General features: G+C 44.2%; 4 protein-coding genes across 12 annotated transcripts in view; 3 read left to right on the top strand and 1 right to left on the bottom strand.

Moving 5' to 3' along the window:
* Positions 1-3290, bottom strand: part of syne1a (spectrin repeat containing, nuclear envelope 1a) — a 74746-nt gene extending 71456 nt beyond the window's left edge. For 2 of the 5 annotated variants that reach the window (XM_049757084.2, XM_049757089.2), the window contains exon 1: positions 2715-2939. In XM_049757084.2, coding sequence (XP_049613041.1) covers positions 2715-2781 — 67 coding nt within the window. In that variant the 5' untranslated portion in view covers positions 2782-2939. Of the gene's footprint in view, positions 1-2714; positions 2942-3275 lie in introns of those variants that run through there. The other 3 variants (XM_049757077.2, XM_049757079.2, XM_049757088.2) reach the window with 3 other exon arrangements.
* A 606-nt stretch (positions 3291-3896) lies between these two features.
* myct1a (myc target 1a) lies at positions 3897-5859 on the top strand. The gene is made up of 2 exons (XM_049757114.2): positions 3897-4257; positions 4966-5859. The coding sequence occupies exons 1-2, from the start codon at positions 4188-4190 to the stop codon at positions 5508-5510; spliced, it is 615 nt and encodes a 204-aa protein (XP_049613071.1). The 5' UTR covers positions 3897-4187; the 3' UTR covers positions 5511-5859.
* A 333-nt stretch (positions 5860-6192) lies between these two features.
* serac1 (serine active site containing 1) lies at positions 6193-11574 on the top strand. 4 transcript variants are annotated; one of them, XR_011085914.1, is made up of 18 exons: positions 6193-6237; positions 6485-6588; positions 6666-6702; positions 6763-6905; positions 7244-7333; positions 8091-8120; positions 8237-8368; positions 8443-8564; positions 8630-8758; positions 8827-8940; positions 9003-9165; positions 9240-9390; positions 9472-9604; positions 9693-9793; positions 9858-9955; positions 10028-10191; positions 10283-10426; positions 10956-11574. XR_011085914.1 is itself a non-coding variant. In XM_068649117.1 (18 exons), the coding sequence occupies exons 2-18, from the start codon at positions 6495-6497 to the stop codon at positions 11090-11092; spliced, it is 2001 nt and encodes a 666-aa protein (XP_068505218.1). In that variant the 5' UTR covers positions 6193-6237; positions 6485-6494; the 3' UTR covers positions 11093-11574. The 4 variants fall into 4 exon arrangements, 3 of the variants coding, with proteins under 3 accessions (XP_068505218.1, XP_049613055.1, XP_068505219.1); XM_068649117.1 differs by having other exon boundaries at positions 10028-10210; XM_049757098.2 differs by lacking the exon at positions 8091-8120 and having other exon boundaries at positions 10028-10210.
* A 249-nt stretch (positions 11575-11823) lies between these two features.
* Positions 11824-12613, top strand: gtf2h5 (general transcription factor IIH, polypeptide 5). Of its 2 annotated transcripts, none has more exons than XM_049757123.2 (3): positions 11824-11972; positions 12186-12244; positions 12329-12613. In XM_049757123.2, exons 2-3 carry the CDS (start codon positions 12210-12212, stop codon positions 12507-12509), a joined length of 216 nt encoding a protein of 71 aa, XP_049613080.1. In that variant the 5' UTR covers positions 11824-11972; positions 12186-12209; the 3' UTR covers positions 12510-12613. The 2 variants fall into 2 exon arrangements, with proteins under 2 accessions (XP_049613080.1, XP_049613081.1); XM_049757124.2 differs by having other exon boundaries at positions 11883-11968.
* The last annotated feature ends 185 nt before the right edge of the window (positions 12614-12798 follow it).

Raw genomic sequence — 12798 nt, 5'->3', positions numbered from 1 at the left:
CGTCGGCAATCAGAGACTGAAGAATTTGGCAGGGTAGGTTTTTTCCTATTCTGTAATATTGTTATTCTACCCAGGAGGTTTTCATTGTTGTGTTAGGAGGATTATGAACAAAGTACTACTTCATAAAACCTTACAGTGGGGTGGCCATGAACAAAGACCGATATTTAGCTGTCGAGCCAGGTGAAGCTTTCCTTTTGCAAACCTGGCAAGAAATTTTATTGCTCATCAATTCTACTCCGATTAATTTGCCAAACGGTGAGCTGTGAAGGTGTACAATTTGGGTCTAGTAAAAATTAGTATTGTCAGCCCTGGGCGGAGTTCTCCTCCAAACCTTGTAGATTTGATTTTTCTTAAAATACCTTGCAGTGTGCTCATGCCCTTGCCTTCCTCCTCCTCCTCTTCCTCCTCCTCCTCTTCGGCCTTTCTGCCAGCACAGCAAGCAGCTCTCGACGCTGCAGAATTTACTCAAACGTTGTCAATCTGCTTTGCGCAACAAGCCGCCACAGCATGAATAGGTCGGGAGACATCCTTTGCAAACGACTAAATTGGACTGGGGTAAACTTTATCTGCCTGACGGGCAGGCGGGCAGACGTCGCTTAGAGCTAGCGGCGGAAATTAAACGCCTCCGCCACCCACGGGGAGAGAAAATGGGTGAAAAATTGAAATTAGGAGAGATTATTGTTTTTTTTTTTCACCCCCTGAACAAAAGACACAGAAACAGGCAAATTCCTCAGCATATGGAGGAGTTCAGCCTGGGAGGTGTTCAAAGTGGCCTCATCCTTCTCTGCCATATGGTGTCACTAATTGCTGTGTTTCAGTGCAGAGAGGTACAGCAAAAGAGACGGTTGAAGGGAGAAGGAAGGAAAATAGGCCAAAACCTTGGATTGTTTTCATGTCGTATAGCATGATTGTCGGACGCTTCCAAAAAGGACCCCGAGGGGCGAATATGGCTTATTTCATGCTATCTGCTGTTCCTATGTGGAACATTGGCACAATAGAAAACAGGAGCAAAGTTTGTCATCTAGCGAGTCAGCGTTAAAGGGCATTGGAGAACTCTCAGGTGACATTTGATGCAAGGGAGATGTCAATAAAATATGACCTCATTTAAGAACAAAGGCAAACCCTGACAAAGACTACGTTGACTCTATTTTGCAGTGAATGCAAACCTCAAATAGTAACACTAATGATGTCACGTTATCTTTTTTCCAACACAGCATAGCTGGACAGAAATTAAAATCCAGTTGGTTTGAGAATCGGTTTCCAGTGACTTAATCCCTAGGAATTGCTTATTTGCTAGCTTGACGATTCCGCTTTTAAATCACAAGCAGGTGGCTGAACTTTTACAGCAGCGAGCTATTATTTTCTAACATTATTTTCATGTGTGGCGAGACAAAAACAGGCGGTCATTACATCACCTGAGGAATGACAGACAGTAATTAAAAAGCCATAAGACTTCCCCATGCGTGCCTGAGCTAATCGACCTATTATGAAAGACATTTTTCTTTAACAAGCCACACGCACTCTGCTGAATTATTTACAACGTATATAATTTAATGCCTTAAAGACGTTAAACGAGGCTCCTGTAGTGTACTGTAAACAGGACTTGATAAATTAGAGCGCATTTTGGTGAAGAGAGGATGGGCGGTTACACATGTCCACATAAATAATGCAACAGTTTCGCACCACCGCTGAGCTGGGCTGGGCTGCGCATGAGGCTGTTTCATTTTCACTTAGCGTCTTAATCAAAGTATCTCACTTGTCTTTGAAGAGCACGGGAAGTGGAAAGCCTCTAAAATGAGAAGAAATCAATTCGAGAGATGCAAAGTGTGCACCCTCACACTTCCAAACGGACATTGGTGTTAGCGGCTCTGGCACAACTACCACCTCGCAGGCCCGGTGGGGAGCCGCCATGTTGGACCTCAGTTCCAGTGTCACCTGGAGCCTCTCAAATCCAGTGGCACTTGGACATTTGAGATTCAGTCATTCCATGAACACGCTTGTAACTAAAAATCAAACTCATTGAAATGAATGGAAATGCCATTAATCCTTTCCAGTCTAACCCAAACGCTCTCCATTCTACTTCATAAAAAACATATATTGTAAAATCCTTTGAATAATATGCAACCGTGCATAACATGGCTCCCAGTCGTTCTTAAAAAGCATTTTTTTTTCTCTGTACTTGGACATACGATTTACTGGTATTTCTTATTTTCCGAGTGAATAATATGGACAAATAAAGATTCCAATGAAGTGAAATGCTTTTAAATCATTTTTCCCATACCTATGATCAAGGTCTTTCAAAGTATTTTTTATTTTTATCCCCCCGCCAAAAAAAAAAAAGATTATTCACAGGATTTTACAGATGTAACAATGGAGTTATTGTGAGCAAAACTCACGTACAACCTGTCACACGCTCAAGTTCAAATTCTTAAGCAGCTTCCTGTTTTATCGGTGTTGCCAATACCAAAACTAAAGATAGCAACTCACTGTGCGTCAAAATATTCAAATTTTTGAATGCTTCACAGTAAAAATAAAACTCGTATTGGTGGCGCGAATAACAGCAACATATTTGGTGCAAGAGAAAAAAAGGAAGGAGGTGAATTTGCAGTCAGCATTTTTGCCGCTCTGCTGCGTCATGCCAATGTAGCAGGTCACCTCCAAACCTGCCGCAAGTGGAGAGACAGAGCGTTGTGGAGTTAGCAATTAACGCCTACCTTGCAGTCTCTGCATCACATTGGCAATGTCATGAGGAGCGTCTCTGTAGTGGCGCGGCAGTGCCATGCTGCTCCTCCTGCGGGTACCCGCCGCTGCCTCTCAACCGGGCATCATCGACCTAAGCGACCCGCAGAAATATTTTTTAGTTTCGTGTCAGGTTGTTGGTTCCTCCTCAGTTCATGTCTGTTGCAGAAACTCAGACTCGAAGGAGCTCCTCCTCCTCCTGCTGCTGCTGCTGCTGCTGATGCTGCCGATGATGTAAGCATAGCACTCGTTGGCATGCGCTGCCATCTACTGTCCAACCAAAGAGGATGTTGCTTGTTCCGTCATGAGGACCAATCAGAGGCCTTGTTTGAACATTTTTAACATAAATGGATGACTTTTACACATTGGACAAAATAGACTCAAATGTATTGTGTTTAAAGATACAATGAATTTTGATTTTCAGGGGAATAAGTGAAACTGCACAGAGTGTACAATTTGTACATGAATAAAATGATGATAAATGACATTGTGTCGCTTGGTTGTCATATTGATGTATTTGGCTGGAGCGTGCATACCTCTGCAGTGGAGCTCATTCCGATGCAGCGTGGCTCAGGGTGACCTCTAGCGTTGCGGGCCTCTCAGGAGCAGGCAGATGCAGCCAAGGAGAACCAAGTTGCCACTGCAGCACAGGTCAAATCAAAACAGGGGTCAACGCAACGAGTTATCCTCCTGTGACACGCTAACATCACGGCGCCGTTTGCTTATCTAAGAAATGCTTATGCGGAGCTAAAAGCGAAACGGCCGCTACGTTAATCCCCACCACTGCTTGCTCAGCAATTTGATGAAGCTTATTAGAAAGTTGTGTGATGAAATTGACTCTGTGCCAAGGAGACAGATGTTGGCCTCAGAACATATTGGAACTAAATGGATTCCACTGGGTGTACCTAATGTTGTGGCCACTGAGAACATCTTGGACATGCATAATCAAAGATAACCACGCTTGTTTTGGAATAAAAACCCGCTCTTCTGGCTCCATCTTATGTATGAGTTTAAAAAAAAAAAAAAAAAAAAATCGAATTACCGAGCAATACAGATTGTCCACTGGCTTACTTATTCACAGTGACACTTATCAAACTGAAGGAAATGATGTGATGGTTGAGGAAGTCAGGAAAAGCAACACTCCCTCTCCCTCACGCCAGGATTTCTGTGCAGCAAAGATAAGCCTCTCCTGAAGCTCGTTTCATGGGGAAAAGCAGGAAACGTGACATCGTCCCCCCTACCCCCACGCTTCTATAAAAGTTCAGCCCCGGGTCTACAGCGGCTCTGGGCCGAGGGAGGCTGACGCGAGCAGAGAGGGGAGGAGAGAAGAACAGGAAAGAAGGTCTGCAGACAGACAGGAAAATCCATTAGCGTGCGTAAAAAGAGACAGCCGAACTGGGAGGGGGGGGGGGGAGAAGAGTGGTCTTTATTTTTGCTCCTCTCATGACATGGCAGGCAAAGTCATGGCTGTAAACAATACAAACTACTTCATGGAAATTGTTCAGTCTGTTGATGCTGGTGAGTTTCCTCCAACTTTGTCTTATCTTATCGCCTGCTAACTGACCCGCTTTTTCTCTACGAAATTCCAAATGGAATATAGTCATCCAAACAAATGCATTATTTTGTACGCAATCTGACAAAATGTAACTTTCAGAAGTGAAGTGAATGGAGGAAACTGATGTGTTGTTCATGGCAGACATCCAGCATGGATTTAACCTCGGCGTTCTTTCTGCCATCTTCGGGAGAATTGTGAAGCGAAGCCGCAATGAGGAAAAAGTTTGTTGGCATCAGCCTATGAAAAATCTCAACATATAAAATATATAAACACTGTGTAGTTTAGGATTAGATTAGAGTTTGGGGTTTACTGGATAAAGTAATGTGATAAACTCCCTTTCAAAATGGTCCTGAAGAGTAAAGTACTAATAAATCAGACTTTGGAAAGGAGTGTTTGTGATTGTTGGACAGAGAGCACCAGAAGGCTTAAGAGGAGGCGCAAAAAAAAGATTTTTAACGGCAGCAGGGTAGAATCATGCTTCACATTTCTGAGGTTTGGGGTCCGCAGCTCTGTGTTGCCTTGAAAGTTTGAGTTCACCTAACGTTGATTTGTTTAACCTGTGAATCATGCAAGGATGTTTTAATCTTGGCCATTATGCTGGTGTGTGTTTTTTTTGAGGTGGCAATTGGTGTGAAAAGAGCCAATGACCTAAATGACGTTTTCTTTTCCAGTCCCCCTGATCATAGCGTTCAGCGTTTCCATAGCAGTGGGCCTGGTTTTGGGGGCCCTGGTGTACGTGTTCCTGACCTGGTTGTCCCGGCGCAGAGCAGGCTCTGCCCGCATCACCAGCAGCCCCCCACCTCGCCAATCTCGCACCTCCCCTCGAAACCACCCTAACTTCTGTCGCAGCGGCAGCAGCAACAACCACGACCGGCGGAGCAACAACAGCCTGATCAGCGGCGCTTTCACTTTCCACCGTCAGACCTCCACCCCGGATCCCCTCGACCCGTTGGGTCACAAGTCAAGCTTCAGCGCGTCCACTTTCCACCCACTCCTCCACTGTAGCCAGATAGCCAGAGAAGCGGAGGAAGGGAGCCAGGGGTCGCTGCCCCGCACGCCCATGTTGACGACCACCACCGGGTCAGCCCATGCGACTGCCACCACGCCCAGACCCCAATCGTTTTGGGGGGACAGCATAAGGGGTTTCCAGGCTACGCAAAACCCTCCTCCTGCTTATGAAAGCGTTATTAGGGCCTTTCAGGAGACGCATACCTAGAACGAGAAAACCTGACAGCTTCGTGAAGCTCTGGAAACGATTTGTATGACCACAAACGGTGGAAGGGACCATTCAAGTGAAACTGTTTTTAACTTTTTAACTAAGTTTATTGCTTTACAAAAGATATATATATATATATATATATATATATATATATATATATATATATATATATATATATATATATATATGTGCATTTGACCTTTAAAAATGTGGAAAATGCTGCTCATGTGTAAAAATGCTGGTCATAGCAAAGTCACTAATGAGCTCATATAAAATGTATACAAACATGTCATGCACCATAAGTTTATGGTCTTGGTATCTAATAAACAGTTTTGCCAATTTTGAACATCTGAACCTGTTTGAGGTGTTGACCAGTAGAGCGGTTTCTATGTAACATTTTATTGTAATACATATATATGTATTTATAAATGTTTAGCCACAATATAATGTAAGCTACAGTATTTTTAGTTTCATCTAAAGTCCTGTTCTTTTTCAAATATTTTTATTTAACAAATGCAATCTACAATAACAATATATAATGATAAAGACACATGCTTAAATATTTGAACTCAGAGAAAAGACCAAACAAAAAGAAAACTACAATCCTGTTCATGGAGGAGGCGTTTCCAGTTGTGACGTATTATTTGTGCGACATATTTTGCAACAACAGGGGCACCGCATCGGCTGGGAAAACTCGGTGACTATTTCAAGCACCAATCTGCCGGTAAATTCGTCAATTTCGCTTTTTAACACAACGAGTGGAACAGACAGACTTCGCCTCGCGACTAAACTTAATTACGTCAGACGCGTTGACTGTTTAAAGTTCATCGCTGTCAGCCGATTTGGTTTAACTTCGCTTCGTATATGTGTGTCAGGCAGTTGATTTAGGTCAGGACACAATTAATAGCTCTTGTTGCCCGGGTCGTTAATACAGTGCAATGGGCGTGTTTGTTTGTTTTGTCACCTCCAAGTTCCTGGAGGATGTCTGCGACAGCACTGCGCTTGATCCGATGCAGGCGACTCAGCACGGCCAGTTTGCCAGGGGTGACCAAAGCGCTGCGATGGAGAGATTTAAGTGAGTTGCTATTGAAAAATATTTATATTCACCGATGTATGTGTAGCAAACATTGAATCATATTTTCCCCCCTCAAGGGAAGGTTGCCAAGGTAACAGGAGCTGTGGTGTTTGGGTAGGTCTTTAAAGGTTGCCTGATTTCTGGAGGATTGTGTCTAATGGTTCCATTTTGCAGAGGTTGCCTTTTCATCACGTACGAGGTGATGGCCCTGGACAAGGCAGTAACTATTGATACCAATGCGATTCTTCAGGAGAAGTACAAGTCTTACATCTACCTGCGACCCAATCCCTCTGATGAAAAGGAGAACCTCAGTGCAGGTAGAACAATTTATCATTTTTAAAGAATGAAATTTCCTAAACTGGATATTGGAACTCTGCCGAGTAAAGGAATTACATCTGGCAAAAATGCTGACAGGCTCTTTTTTTTTGGGGAGGGGAGGGGGGGGGCTGGGCCACAAAGTTGTTAGTTTGTCCAGGTGCTCAGTGACATCTTAGCTCATCGCTATTTCCTTTCTGTTCTCTCACTTCCTCTGGTCAAGGTATGTCAGAGGAAGCGAGCCTACCTTCTCTCACCACTTAGCAGCTGGCAGTCATAAATAAACGCTTTTATTTAAACCATTAAAGTAGCTTCCCTTTTGTTCATGTATGTTTTCCAGGGCTCACACACAAGACAAGAAGGGAACTTCACAAAGCAGCAAGACGCTTTTTAGAAATATCTTCGCGGCTTCTGCTGCGAAAATTAGATGGTAAGAAACTGGTTCATATATTACAAATACCGTATTTATTCTAATTATCGCCCATATTCTAATAATCGCCCAGTGTGTGTTAGCGATGACTTAAATAAAAAACATTGATACCTTTAATTATCGCGCATGCTGCTAAAAATTCCCCCCAGAACTTACGTTTTCCTCCGCGACCGCATGCCGACGTCATTGCGCAAGTTTAAATATGACTGATTTGACAGCACGTCGAATGTCCCTTTTAAATTGTTTTTCTCCATAAACTATGATACAATTACACCCGTCACTCCGCTACAATATCCTCACACAATGACGTTATCAGGACGTGCGCTCGAACAAGACGATTGTGATAACATGACGTGCGCAACATGTGATGTGCGACGGTAACGTGTCGCATCGATGGAGCGTCAATGACGCACCCCGCTGTTAGAAGTAGATCAACACAGCCGCTGTTCTAGTGTTAAGAACAACAGTGAGATGCAGGTATTGCATACTACATTAGGAAAATACATATTATCGCCCATTTCAATGCCCCTTGGCGATCGGACAAAAAGTGTTCTCTATTAATCGCCCACCCCCCCCTGTTGGACATAAACATTCTCTAATTATCGCCCTGGGCGATAATTAGAATAAATACGGTAGTTGGAGCTCAATATATGAACTATATATAAACTCCAACCATAACAGTTTGTATTTAATATAGATTAACACGTTCTCAGTCAAAATATTTAAATTTTGTATCTTTTTAAAAAAAAATAAACAGCTGCCCCGTGGACGATGCAAAGTTTACAAGGTTTGCAATTGGCTAGATGTAGTCTTGGTAGACTGTAGCGTCACTAGGCAGATGTAGTGTCATTTTAATTTTTTTCCACATTACTTATTTGATATTATCTCAATTTTTTATCCAAGAACGGCTCAGTAACTTGGATGCAGACCCACATGAGGTGGCCTTATGGGTCCTGCTGAAAAGGACGCAATCTGACAATCGTGCGCTTCGAATCAAAGCTGTGCGGGAACTGGCTGACAATTGCCACTGGCACGGTAAAGTGGCATTGTGTTGCGTTCAATGACGTGGACCTCATCCAATAACATGATCGGTGTTGATATCGATCCAGACTACCAGTATCAGACGGCGGCCCAGGTGATAGACCAGAGGACCGCAGTGGGCCTCGCTCGGACTCCTCAAGCAGATTTGAGATTTTTCCTGCGTCCGCCTGCGCTCCCTGACCTTGATGATGTAAGAATCAATGTTTTTTCTGAGTCTTGTGACTAAACATGAAAATGGCCAAATTTGCTTGACAGGGTTTCTCAGCAGAGGATGGCCTGAGGCAGCTGCTCGCCTCCCTGCCGCAGTCCGAAGTGGACAAATGCGTTCAGTACTTCACCTCGCTGGCCCTCAGGGAAAGCACACAAGCATTAGCGGCGCAACGGGTAAAGGCGCCTCTGTGCTGAGCCTTGCGTCCCAATCCGGTTCCTCTTCTTCCAATGTTCTGCTGCAGCGTGGACTATGGTGTTTCGGTGGCAACGGCCTGCCTTACGCCCAGAGCCTCACGTCCGTTCCCTCGGAAAAGGTGGAGTCCTTCTGCCTGCAGGCCCTGGTGCAGCACTCCAAGGTACTGCTGGAGAACCTTCACTTCAAGTCGTTGCAACCTCCTGAGCACGCTTCTTGCCGCAGGTCAGGAGCCATTGTGACCATATTGTGTCCAACGGAGGATTGCCACTCCTTCAGAGGGTTTATCAGCTCCGTAGAGACTCCAAGAATATTCAGAGGAACATTGTGCGAATTATTGGGAACCTGGCGCTGAATGATAGAGTTCACCAGGCTATCGTGCAGTCAGGTAGACCAAACGTTGGCTCGTAAATCTTCATTTATGGACTGCCTGACAATTTGTTTCCTCCAAATCACATCCAGGGTGGCTGTCGGTGCTGGCTGAGATGGTGCAGTCTCCTCACGTCATAGAAGCCTCCCACGCGGCTCGCGTCCTGGCCAACTTGGACAGGGAGACGGTGAAGGAGAAGTACCAAGACGGCGTCTACGTCCTCCACCCGCAAACGCGTGCCAAGTAGGAAAGCACTTCGGAGCGTCTTCTTTCTAACTGTGCCAGCGTTTTCCAAAGCAGCTCTATTTTGTCGTACGATTGCAGCCAGCCAATCAAAGCGGACGTGCTGTTCATCCACGGCATCCTGGGGGCGGCTTTTAAGACGTGGCGCCAGAGGGACCGAAGTGACTTGCATGATGAGAATGACAAAGATGATTACACAGAGTGCTGGCCAAAAGTCAGAACATCAAATCGCTTGTGTCCTGTTGCTCACGTGTGGCAGGTCTTTTCACGTACATGGAAAATTGATCTTCTCTAATCAACAGACGTGGTTAGCTGCTGATTGTCCAAATCTGAGAGTGCTATCAGTGGAATATGACAGCCATCTGAGCGACTGGATGGCCAAGTGTCCTGCCGAGAATCAGAGGTCAGAAGTCCGCCAGGCTCGTCAAAGAGACATCTTCTTTTACCATCTACTTGTCTCTCCACAGAAAGTCCCTGGCCTTCAGGAGTCGAGAGCTGCTCAAAAAGCTTAAGATGGCGGGCGTCGGAGACCGGCCGGTGGTCTGGGTAGCTCACAGTATGGGAGGTATGATGGAGAAGTAGAATCGTGTTTCAAATGATAATACAGGACTTCTCCAGTAATTCATTTCTCTGTCAGGCTTGCTTGTGAAAAAAATGCTGATCGACGCCTCGCAGGACCCAGATATGAAGGATTTGTTCAAGAACACCAAGGGCATTTTGTTCTATAGCGTTCCCCATCATGGCACCTTCATGGCGGAATACTCGGTCAATGTCCGATATCTGCTTTTCCCGTCAATCGAGGTCAGAGAGCTTTGCAGAGGTCAGTGAGTAAAGTCATCCTAAAGGTAAAACAGTTGTTTTTTTGACACATAACACAAGACAATGTTTTTAGACTCTCCGGCACTACGCGACTTGAATGAGAACTTCTTGAACATGGCCAAAGAAAAAGATATCAAGGTGCTAAGCTTTGCAGAGACGCTGCCCACAAACATTGGTCCTATGATCAAGATACTGGTGGTGCCAGCACAGTCTGCAAGTAAGTTTGAATAAAATTTTGAAATTCATTAAACAAATTTTTTTAAAGGCGGCTCGGTGGGGCACTGGGTAGCACGTCCGCCTCACAGTTAGGAGGGTGCGGGTTCGATTCCACCTCCGGCCCTCCCTGTGTGGAGTTTGCATGTTCTCCCCGGGCCCGCGTGGGTTTTCTCCGGGCACTCCGGTTTCCTCCCACATTCCAAAAACATGCTTGGTAGGCCAATTGAAGACTCTAAATTGTCCCTAGGTGTGAGTGTGAGTGAGATTGGTTGTCTGTCTCTGTGTGCCCTGCGATTGGCTAGCAACCAGTTCAGGTTCTCCCCCTGCCTACTGCCCGATGACGGCTGGGATAGGCTCCAGCACGCCCGCAACCCCCGTGGGGACTAAGCGGTTCAGAAAATGGATGGATGGATGGATGGAAATTTTTTAAAAATTCCAAGCGGCTCAGTGATGGGTCGGCAAGCACTCCACAGACCTTTTTAATACACACAAATTTCATAACTTGACCCCTCTTTACCTTGTGGTTCCAGACATCGGAATTGGGGATTTGATCAAGGTGGACGTGGATCATCTCAACATCTGCAAGCCAGAGAGGAAGGACTCATTCTTATACAAGCGCAGCCTCCGGTTCATCCAGGAAACATTGCACAGTTCTATCAGCCGCTGACAACTGCTTTTAACACCAGCACACTCCAAGCAAACTTGAATGACTCTTCACCCGACCTGACTTTCCTCGCCATGAATATTGGAATCACATTATAATGAGAAAACAGTGAAGAGTTGCCAGTAGTGGAAGTAGAAAACTGGATGCTTATCGCTCACGAATGCTGAGTGGATTTCAAAGCCTATTTCACAAGTGACCGTTATAACCCTAAAAAATATGCACCTGCTTTTATTTTATTTTCTCAACAGAGGCCTGTAGCTTATTTAACACGCAATTCTTATGTATTTTTTAACCATGACACTGAACCTTTAAGTATTCAAAACAACGTGACAATTTAACATTTCATTCGCTTACACATACTCCCATGTGACTGGTTAGTGATGGACCTATTTTGATGTATGACTTCAACTAGCACTGTTCAAATGTGTTTTTCATTTTCATTCTTCTTGGTGAGAATAAAATGTGTTTAGATGGTCTCAATTAAATCACGACTCGTTTTAATATTCGTATCACTTGTTTAGGCTACTGACTAGCTGCTCATAAGCTAACTGTGCTAAAGAACATTGTCAACTCTTATCTACAACTTAGTAAAAAATGGAATTTCAACCTGTTATTTCAGATATTAACATAAATAGTAAACTACCACGAATTTGTCTAAAAACAGTCATTGTAAACGCCAATGACGACGTACAAAATAATACAAATTCATCGACACACCTGGTGACGGCCGCTAGACAAAAGCCCACGATACCACAACCGCGAAATTTTTACTTAACGCATGTGCAATAGAAATAATTTCGTTGAACATGTCCCTATCCACTCGCCGTACGTCGTCATCACCATGAGCCAAAGCTAGCGTCGACCAACAACAGATTATAGGCTGGTAAATTTCATCCTATAAATAAAAATAAATAGACTTAATGTCGATGCAAACGCATTTGTTGCCTTAAACTGAATGTGGGAATATCACGATCGACGTCGCTTTGTAAACGGGAGTTTAGACGATCGCACGTTGTGGCTAACAATAGCATTGTGGCCATGAATTAATTATCAGGCACTTCACAGTTACCTGGATTCTGATTTTATTTTCCTACAGCTGGTCTCGAATCTACCTGTCAAAATGGTCAACGTGCACAAAGGCGTCCTTGTCGAATGGTAAAAAAAACCCACCACTGTTCACTTGTCGATTAGTTTTATTTCTTGTAGCCATTTAAACGTGTCTTATACCTTTATTTCAAGCGACCCGGCCATGAAGCAGTTCCTCTTGTACCTGGATGAGACCAATGCCCTCGGGAAGAAGTTCATTCTGAAGGACCTGGATGACACGCATGTCTTCATACTGGTTGAAGTGGTCCAGACTCTACAAGAGAGGGTTGGAAAGCTCATAGACCAGAATTCCTTCACCATCACACAGAAATGAGACATCATTGATATTGGGTGCAGATATTCAGTTTTAGTTTGATTTTGTATGTCTCTTTTGGCTCACTAAAACGATGTTTGGTATAATAAACCATATTGACTACATATATTCTCGTGTTGCTTTTTTTTGGTAACAGAACAAGCAATGACAAATTGTTTAGCACTGTTAGTGCTTATTTTATGACGTTTTAGGGAGTGCTTTGCGTTGTTTCAGGTGCACACATCAGCTGTATATAAATTACGTATACATACAAAAGCACATTGCTTCAAAAACTACTATCAATGTGGAT

Source organism: Syngnathus scovelli, chromosome 20, assembly GCF_024217435.2.
Source record: "Syngnathus scovelli strain Florida chromosome 20, RoL_Ssco_1.2, whole genome shotgun sequence".
NCBI classification, from domain to species: domain Eukaryota; kingdom Metazoa; phylum Chordata; class Actinopteri; order Syngnathiformes; family Syngnathidae; genus Syngnathus; species Syngnathus scovelli.
The sequence above is the reverse complement of the archived record's forward strand: the minus strand, read 5'-3'. Positions and strand labels throughout refer to the sequence as shown.